Source organism: Pempheris klunzingeri, chromosome 11, assembly GCF_042242105.1.
Source record: "Pempheris klunzingeri isolate RE-2024b chromosome 11, fPemKlu1.hap1, whole genome shotgun sequence".
Classification (NCBI taxonomy): domain Eukaryota; kingdom Metazoa; phylum Chordata; class Actinopteri; order Acropomatiformes; family Pempheridae; genus Pempheris; species Pempheris klunzingeri.
In genome coordinates this window covers 20,453,196-20,462,965 of record NC_092022.1, presented here as the reverse complement: position 1 = coordinate 20,462,965, position 9,770 = coordinate 20,453,196, and the positions used below count along the sequence as shown (strand labels likewise).

At 41.9% G+C, this 9,770-nt stretch overlaps 1 protein-coding gene across 1 annotated transcript; it reads right to left on the bottom strand.

Annotated features, from left to right (window-relative positions):
- Positions 1 to 1,867: 1,867 nt before the first annotated feature.
- racgap1 (Rac GTPase activating protein 1) lies at positions 1,868 to 9,181 on the bottom strand. Its single transcript, XM_070839829.1, has 17 exons — positions 9,114 to 9,181; positions 8,641 to 8,744; positions 8,326 to 8,528; positions 8,064 to 8,206; positions 7,466 to 7,535; positions 7,188 to 7,241; positions 7,003 to 7,080; positions 6,640 to 6,757; positions 5,893 to 6,035; positions 5,514 to 5,678; positions 5,323 to 5,418; positions 4,463 to 4,661; positions 4,018 to 4,123; positions 3,533 to 3,665; positions 2,590 to 2,716; positions 2,385 to 2,484; positions 1,868 to 2,088 (listed from the first exon to the last, which is right to left on the bottom strand). The coding sequence occupies exons 2-17, from the start codon at positions 8,723 to 8,725 to the stop codon at positions 2,013 to 2,015; spliced, it is 1,896 nt and encodes a 631-aa protein (XP_070695930.1). The 5' UTR covers positions 8,726 to 8,744; positions 9,114 to 9,181; the 3' UTR covers positions 1,868 to 2,012.
- Positions 9,182 to 9,770: the final 589 nt, after the last annotated feature.

Here is a 9,770-nt window from a genome sequence, read left to right as displayed (position 1 = left end):
CCGACTTTTCACCCTGCCTTCAAGTGTGGACCGTTCAAAACCACTTTTAACACTTCACTTTTGCTTTCCTATGTGGTTGTATAACATTGTACAAACCAGTTATTTTCTAACATAACCCTTCCCAGGCGGTTTAAGACCTATTCACACCTGGACTCTCAACAGCTAGGTCCATTGGTGACCCACGTGTGACCCTCTGAGGGTGTGAACTAGACGTCAGGAGCTGGGCTCCCCATCGATTAGTCAGAACTGAAGCCTGCTTTTAAACTCTTCAGAAATGTGAAGCGTGTGGTTCTCTTTGCCCTTCCTTCTTTTTGTGCCTCGGCACCAGCGACAGCCGTGACCACAGTCATTATGTTTTCATGTACTCTGTCCATCGTCTGTCACAGTCTTGCAAACATAATATCTCTGAAAACCTTGAAAACTAAGAAAATATCCATTTGGACTTGTGGATGATCAGATATGATTTTGGAAGTGAAAAACCAAAAGTCAATGTGACCTCACAAGACACATTTTTGGCCAGAACTCAGGAATGTATACGTTAATTTAAAAAAAATTCACACAAATGTCTAAAAGGATAAAACTATGAAGTGATGACGTTCTGTATCCAAAAGATCAAATTCACTGTGAAATCATAATCTTCTGCAGAAACAATTTTCAACACCATAAACCAGGAACATAAGGGAAGACTGTGACCATATTTCACATTTAGTTGGATACTGAATCACAGACACTAATCTTGAGTCTGGACAAATGTGGATGTAAATTGCAACCTGACCACTTGGCTGAGGCATACAGCTGCAGGGAGATAATTCTAGCTGGGATATATATTACAAGCGTACCACAACAGGACAGCATCTCCCTCCAATACCCTCCAACTCAGCATTGAGGTTCACAAAGCCAGGAAACAACACATTAAACATTTAACAGATTGCACGCAAGACATTCTTGTAAAAGGTCAGAAATGTATTTATAAGTTACATGAATTTTAGTGTGTAGAAAATTTGTGCTGACAGGTAATCAAATAATGCCACGGCAACTGAACTGGCCAAACAAGTAATTGCCTTTTGATTGCTCATAAGTAGCCTCCCACAGAACAAACATTACACAGAGCAATAAGCATTGAGGGAACAAAGTTATCTGAAACATTACTGTAGAGCCTGTGACATCAACCAGTGAGCAATGCGTCTGATAATCACTGGCAGTGTACAATATACTGGAAAAACAACTGAGGATTCTCTTTTCTTTTTTAAAAAAAAGAAAAAAAAAGTTTCCCCTTTTTTCAAGAGATTAATGCCAATCAGCAATAACATCAAACCCAGTCAATCTTATAGATTATGACCAAGAAGAGCTTGCAGAAAACAAACGTCTGGCCCCGAGGTCTTCTAACCACCTTGTCGGCAAAAGGGTGGGCCATGTGTGATTGTAAACATTTACAGCACAACTCACTGAGGGGGCGAGGGGGGTGGGAAGACAATCAAAGCTCGACAGAATGAAACACAAACATCAAAACTAAAAAGATCATCTTACTCGCAGTCACACACTCAAGTACAACCTACGATGAAATGTCTAAGCACCAGTTCTTCAACTTCTGAGTGACACATGAGTTGAGAAAGCTGTCAAAACAAAACAATCAAACTAAGACGCAGGACGCCATCAAACTGTGCATATACAGTACATAATTTTAACCTATGCGCACACAGTACATTCTTGTGTGTTACGAGGTGAAATGAGAACGTCTTGTTAAACATTTAGCGAAAGCAACAGCTCTAAAAAGACACACGAGTGTGCATAGATAGGAAAACCTACTATTTGGTTTAAAAAAAATAATCCTTTTACAAACATCAAAATAGAACTCTTACCACTGTGAAATATTAGAAACGATTATAACATAAGAAGACTAAGATTAATAGCCATTATCAAAGCAGTACCATGTTAGGCGTGATGCATGAATGCAAATATTGTATTGGCTGTTATTGCAGGATCAATACAGGGTTAAGTGTCGCTGCTTCGGCTTATTTGAGGAGCGGAGATGCAAAGAATTTTCCTTGGCGAGAAAATCCGACTGCTGATTTGCTCTTGCACCCGAATCTGCAACAAAGAGCGCACATAATGACGTTTAATGGAATTAAGAGTCAGAGTCAATAAAGCGGAGTCAATGAAGGATAATGAGATATTGTACAGTAGATTAACTTCTATGAAAGATGCTCAAAAGGAGTCAGCTTTTCTCCAAATCTCATAAAAAAAAAAAACTACTTCATAGCTTTTCAGAACATTTGCATCAGCAGCATGCAACGGTTGTTTAAGAGGCAATTAATCATGAGGGCATTGATTGTGAAAAAAGAGGCATTAAAGCAGGTCAGGGGGGGTTGTGCTCGTGTGCTTACCTGGGTGTCAGAGAGGACTTCATGCGCTGGGACAAGGAGCTGGAGGAGGGGGTTTTATTGAGCTGATGCTCTGGAGTAGTCAAAGGTCCCAGCATGCTCGCTGCAACAGTACAAACACTGTGATGAAACGTCAACCGGCAAACAATTGTCCCTCAACTCAAACAAGCACCGCAAAACAGCACGTGGAGCTTAACCGAGATCGTACCTCTTTCGGGGGTGGCGTAGCAGTTTGCATTCTCGATGATCAGGTGGTCCAGGTTTGGCTGCTCGTTTTCTGCCATCACAAACTGGGCCCAGTAATCCACGGGCAGAGCCAACAGACGCTCCACAACCTGAACAGAGAGAGAGTAGTGGAATCGCAAAAGACAGGGTTATTTCAGCGTGTTGCCTCATCCTATATTCTAACAGTGATGAACTGGGTATGTGGACACCCTGGGCAGGATAGAATTACTAAGAAACAAAGTCAAAGGCATTTCAATTGTGTTTCGAGGAGTAATATTATAGACTACATAGCTTTATGGTGGCCTCTATATGTTGCGGTCAAACAGTCTGCCTCACTCTTTACATTAGTTAGCGCGAATTAAAAGCATTTAACTGGCAAAGCACCAGATGGCTTTTACGATGAAGCAATCACGGGAAATGCAATGTATCTGTGACAGAGGTGAAAGCTGACAGCAGTTAAAAATGTATCTGCAAGCAAACGACATATGGTCGTTTTCTGACTTTTTTGACAGTAGATCAGCTTTAAATATCGCATGGTGTAAAAGGAACAAGGAGGAGCAGCCGCAGTGAGCTGTTGGATGAAGAGCTGCAGGCGACAGGCTGCACCTACAACTTCTCAGCAAGGTGACCAGCTCCTTTCACTGTGCTCAGCGTGGCGTTAGACAGCACTAGGCTCATGGCATTATGGGAAAACAGCCAGTTAAAAAAACGTCTTCAAAACAGTGCAAGTTTGTTTTGCTGTACTGTTAATAGATACATCAGTTGCTCTTCTGTTGCATTTCTGACAAAGTAGCAGCCCCCTGTAGTACTGAACCATATTTTGTGACCAAATCAGCCAGACCACTAAAGTTTGGTATGTAGGGGAATAATGTGACAAACCCCTGAGGAAACATGATGTACAGACATGATGAACCCTTCAGGCCTACCTTAGGTTGTCGTTTGGTGTCCTGTAGGATTGTCATGGGGTCGGGGTTGGGCACGGCATGACCCACAATGGTCGGACCAAACACTCGAGCCAAGTTACTGATGTTCATCCTCGTGTCCACACTGTCCGCAACTCTGAAAAGATGTTATTAGATTCAAGTATGTGTCTTTGATGTAAATGAAATACAATGTACACAATTTAAATTGTACTTTAGGCTGAATAAACTTGTCTAAAGCAGGAAATGCAAAATGTTGAGGTGTTGAGGTGCCTGAAGCAGTTAATTAGAGGATACAACAAACTCAGAAGAGGTCAGGTACAGAGAGACTTCTGTGAATATCTATCCACAGAACTCACACTGAATTTAAAGCAGAAATGTGCAAGACATCAGAGCAGAGTGAATGCTTCTTAATCAGCTGCACTGGGATAGGCACTTATCAAATAATTTCTGAACATCAGTGCTATGTTTAGAGAAGAGTAGCCGCTAACCTCTGAAGGTGAAGGACTAAGAAAGCCAGCGTGTCTCTGTTGGGGTGCGGCAGGTCACTGATGGTTTGGTACATCAGAGCTATGCTGTTGTCGTCGTCTGAAACCTCTGAGAGCGAACAAAGAAAACAATTTGTCAGCAGAGAAAATGGGAGGTTGGGTGGATGTTTTAACAGCTTGTATGTGGCTCCAGCGGCAAATAAATACTAAAAGAGCAAATCTCTCTCTCTTCTAGGTGACAGTCAGCCTGAGCTTTCCATCACCGCTCAGAACAAGAAGTGCAAAAACAACATAGAAACCTGTATTTAGTTTAGTTATTTCAAGTTCTACCATGAATGGCTTTCATTTAGTGTGCCATCATTGGTTTTCTGTGGCACCCTCCACATCAGAGACAGCTACCAGAAGCACTGGCATCTTTTTTTATCATCAGTCACACGCACACACGTACCGGCTGCCTCCATGAAAGGCCTGTTGAGGCGGAAGGTGAGAAGAGGCTCCTTGAGGTTTCTCAAGAAGTCCTTGAGGAGGCCAGTGATGGCGTGGATGTCGTCCACCTTGCTGAGCACGGGAATCGTTTTGCTGCGGAGAAACTTCTCCTTCAGCTCCCTCACTGTGCGCTCAGCGCCGGACCGACGGTACAGTCCATCCTGGAGGGAGGGAGAAATACGATTATTCACTACTTCCCGTTTAATTTTCTTCAGTGGACTTAAGTACTGACGGAGCCATGCTTGAGCGCGCAACTCCCCATGAAACCACAACTTGTTTTTACAGCATCATATGTGTACAACAATCAAGATACATGCTAATAATTATGCATTAATGATGCTGGTAGGTGTGATTTTGGACATAGCCAGACTAGCCTGATGCCCCCGCTTCAAGTTTTAATGCTAAGCCACATGTCCTTTATCGCCAGATTCATACTCACTACTTCTTATCCAACAATCACAAGTATATGCATTTTTGTGGGTGTGCAATTCTTTTATATCTACCACCTCAAAATAAAAAAAACTGAAGAGAAACATTTTCTCTGCAAAAGATCAAAAGATACCATTTATAAAAGTGACAGAAGTGGCTATTTGTTTCCATCTAAAAAAGAAACATGCCATAGATGGAAAGTGAGATAGGAGCAAAATAGAAAACAGAAGGAAGAGACTGCAGATCAGATCTGAAGCCCTTCCACAGTCCAGTGACAAATTTAATCTCCCAGGAACAGATGTACAATCTTAGTGACAGCTCTCTGTCTCAGCACAGTAAATACATTTTCATTCACATTTCTGTGTCTTATTTGGACAGGAAAACACCACTCACCTCACGCAGGCCCCTTTGCTCAATCTCACTGATGCAGTGGACTACTAGGGGAGGAATCATTGGTGACATGTCGGGGACGTAGTCTGCAAGCACACCCTGGAAATAAATGGGACAAACTGTCAGCATCGTAAGAAAATAAACTTGTAGATGTATCGAGGGACAAATCAGTTATGAAAAATGCTCTCACACACCTCCCCAATTTTCACCGGTGTGCCACCCATGTTGGGGATGCATGGTAAAGGGCATCGGTCGCGACACTCGGGGTGCGACACCACCCTGCAGTCTCGGCACTTCAGCGAAATCTTGCCAAACTTAATTCTCTTTCCACAGGGTATGCATGATTCAGGCTTGATGACCTATGGAGAGACATTTGACGGGATTTAGGATGCTTAACAGTTTCACATGTTCTAACTATGATTTCAATCTGAGAAAATATGCTAACAATTATGTAAATATCAGAACCAAGTTTGATCAGATCTATTTGCATAATGGCAAAAAGAGCAAAGAAAAAATAGGTAGGTTATTTTTTAGGTCACATCAATTTACTCTGCAATCCTCTCACACACTTACAGTTTTTGAGACAAACTCGTGAACTCTCACGCCACCGTTGCTCTGCGGAGTGCTGGGATGTGCTTTTATCTCCCTGTCAGGGATGTCAGGCTGCTTGAAGATATCCTCAGATTTCACAGATTCAGAGTCCCACTCCATTGCAGCTGAACAGGAGATTAAAAAAAAAAAAAAGTGTTACATACCATCACAGTTCTGCGGTTATGAATCACTGCTGCTGCAAATTCATATTCAAAACATTTCTAAAAAAAGAATGACAACATTTTTGTAAATAATACACATTTTCCTCCAATCAAATGATGTTCTGATTTTATTTTGTCTGTATCGCAACAGGCCCTCTTTGTATCTTGGTACCATAGCAACCCATTGATTTGGTGGATGATGAAGATAATGATGACACAAGGCCACATTTGTATGCTCTTCTAAAGGGTCTTAAAATTGATCATGTCACGTTTACTTGAAAATAAAAGCATGCTTTTAATGGACTTCATCCAAGATGAGTAAAATACATTCATTTTGTAATTTTGACAGCAAATCAGTATAATATAATTGTCCCCAGCAGGCTGAAAAAACTAATCACTTGGCCTTAAAATCAATTTTTAATTTGTGTTGGACAAATGAAGTCGTATGAGAATGAACAAAATTATTTTCACTGGCTAACATGATACTATCCTGGATTATTTAAGACACATATGTAGAATAGATTCCAGTGACACAATACTACATACTGGATCATAACAAAAATCTTACCAGTCTTTCTCCTGCTGCGAGTCCAGTAAGGAACAGTCTCAATAGTAGAAACTGCCTCAACAGGTCCTCCGTTTGCAGGGACAGTCACTGTGGTCTTTGTCACAAGGGTCTCATTTCCCTGTCACAAACAAACAAACAAATAAATAAATAAAAACAACCACGTACAAACAAAGTGTGTCAGGTCCCAGCAGTAGATTTTAAAAGCTAGTTTCAGCCTGGCAACAAATCATCAGCTTTTGTTTGCTGCAGCCGACAGTATCTTATTTTGGTTTCAATATTTCTATTGTTTATATTTGGAGTGATGGTGGATGTGTGTGTGTGTGTGTGTGTGTGTGATAACACCACATATTTCAATTCACGTACCCTCTCTGAAGCTCTGCCTGTTGATCGAGACCGTTTGGAGGCAACTGGAGGACCATCGACATGATTTCTGGAGGAGCGCTGAAACCAAGACAGCAGACATGACATTTATAACTCCAGTGAACTTGAAGTCACTCCTCCAAAAATAAATGTTTAAAAGAGATATTGTGCACATGTACTTGACATACCCTTTTTTCTCTTTTCTTGAGTCGCACGGTCCTCACAGTGGAGGAGTCCCAATCCTGCCACACAACAAGCACATTCGAATCACATTTCAAAAGTAAAGGATAACTCCAGCAATTGTAAACCTGGGCCATATAACTGTTACATATTTTGGGTTTGTAGTGACCATTAGGGCCAGGTTTGACCAGGTTATTTAAAAAATACTGGAGTACTTAAGGCAGCTGGCTTTACTGTATATAATGATAATTTAACTCTACATCACACAGAAAAGTAAAGTACTTACAAGAGAATCGTCGGTTTTGTCATAGCTGATATCTGACAGGATGGAGGCGGACTCATCTATCGTTGTCAGTCTAGTGGGTGTCACAGAAAATATGTGTTGAGCCAGTCAGCAGTATTTCCCGCACATACAGATTTGTATATATTTACCCCCCCCCCCTTAAAAAAAATGTTTTTTTCTAATTGCTTCAATTTGTCAGTTTATGCTTTAAAAAAAAATCTAAGTGGAAATGACTTTTAAAGTTCAAAGTGGTTTGAAAGTGTGCCAGACTGGTGCATCCATGTGATAAATAGACTGAGAGGGGAATGGATGGTGAAATTGAGTTCCATAATTTAAAGTTAACTTCTGAATACAGTTGTGTATTGCATCAAAGCATGTCAGATGGTAACACATGCAAATGAACCCCCCCACCACCACAACGTAAACCACCAGGAACACTGTGCTCTGTATGGCACCATATGGCTCAGACGACAGCTAATGCACCAGATGAAGCACGGATAAGGAAAGTCTCAAAAATAGAAACACTGCATGACCAGAGACCGGAGCTATAAGTGACCTATAGAACTGACACTGTATACTGATGGATGTGTGAGTTTATTACCTTCGGCTGGTGTTCATGCTGGCTGCTGCCTGGCAGTTTGTGTTCAGGAAAGCCAGAGCAGAGCGCTGCTCTGCACTCAGCTGGATGCTGTTAGAAGATCCCTCACTGGTCAGGAGGTCCCGGATCAACTGAATCTGACGGTCCTGTATTACAGGAGTGCAAGCGGAGTGCAAATCAGAATCTCCTTGAACTATATGACATTACAGAGTAGACTAAATGCACGTGTACCAACAAGCAAAGGTCACCATTTGATCCAACATACCAACTTCTCGCAATCAGCCTCAGCCTTTTGCCTGCGCCGGATCTCCACATCAACTTGGTTGCGGGCATGTTTCAGCTTGACCTCCAACGCTCCCCTCTCTGTCTCCGTTTTGGTGAGAGCCTCTTTGCATGACCCCAGGTCAAGCTCGGTCCTCAGCCATTTGCGACGGCAGTCGTCAAAGTTTTGTGCCATCTGGATGAGGTCTTGGAAAAGAGGATGGACAGGGTGATGAGGCGGACATCTATGCAAGAACCAAGGGCTATTGTCTGAAATTTTTGATACTAGAGATAAAACCATGAACCATGAACTACTCACTGGGTTCAATGTTCTCGTTGAGGAGGTCTATTTGAGTCCTCAGGTTATCATATAAGGTCTGGAGGTTCAGCACCGCAGTCTCCATGATGATCTAGGGCTGTAGGCTTTTAACAGAGATACATTAATTATATTTAATTCATAGGATAACAGGGGTTGTGGTTCGATATAACCAGACTGGGCTGATGTATAGCTGCTGGTCATTGTAGCTAAAATAAGACGTCTGGCATAGGTTATGAGGACATGTAAACTTAATGGTAACGAAAACAATGCATTCAAATATACATTAGCGCCACTGAACGCCCAAGCTTACTTAAATATGCAGCATTACGCCTTTTTATGTTTATGTTCAAGCTGGTTACCGGGAATTTGCATCCACACAACTCAGGTACATGCTGAAAAACAAGACGGAGGTTATGAGAGGTCTACCTTTAGCTGCTAAGGTTAACTTTCTTTTTGTGTCCCATGCCACCTACCGTGTCAGTACTGGAGAAAATGTTGAGCAGCAAACCCCACTCGGTGATATTTATCGCTCTGCTTTTTTAGTGCCCGGCTTGCGGTAAAGTTAGCTTTGTCCACATCCTGCATCAGCCACAGCAACAATGAGCGCGTAACATTTCAAATTTCGCTGCTAGCCAATCAGTGAAGAGCACTTCTTTGGCGTCACGACACAAGGACGCACATGACGTCAACTTCCGCATTTTCAAAATAAGACCGCAGTAACGGCTCAGACCGTTTGTGAGAAACGGTCACAAGGCACAAACAGACAGAAAGCCTACAAAAACTAATGTTAAATGTCATTTTGAATTATTGTATAATAGCTAGCAGTCAAACAAAGAAACAAATACAGATTAAAAAAAGCAGCAAACAAATACAGAGTAAAGAAAAACAGCACACTTCCGGTCCGCACTTTCAAATTAGAACCCACACTAGCGTCTTTTTCTGGGAGAGTGAAGATGGAAAAATAACGACCACAGAGAGGCAGGGTGTCCCACATCTAGCATCGACAACTTTTGATTAATTATCACCACTTAGCTGTATATTTTCTGGCGTACGTGAAGGTGAATTAATGCCTACAGCTACACCTGACTTGTCCTCTTAACTTTGACAAGGATATCGACTCCAGTGATTAT

Excerpts from the sequence above, each read along its gene's own strand:
- racgap1 (XM_070839829.1), bottom strand. The coding sequence starts at position 8,725 with ATGGAGACTGCGGTGCTGAACCTCCAGACCTTATATGATAACCTGAGG. Across the intron at positions 7,081-7,187 it reads TCAAGAAAAGAGAAAAAAGG|CGCTCCTCCAGAAATCATGT; the intron begins GTATGTCAAGTA and ends TCTTGGTTTCAG. Across the intron at positions 3,666-4,017 it reads TTAGTCCTTCACCTTCAGAG|AGTTGCGGACAGTGTGGACA; the intron begins GTTAGCGGCTAC and ends ACATCTTTTCAG.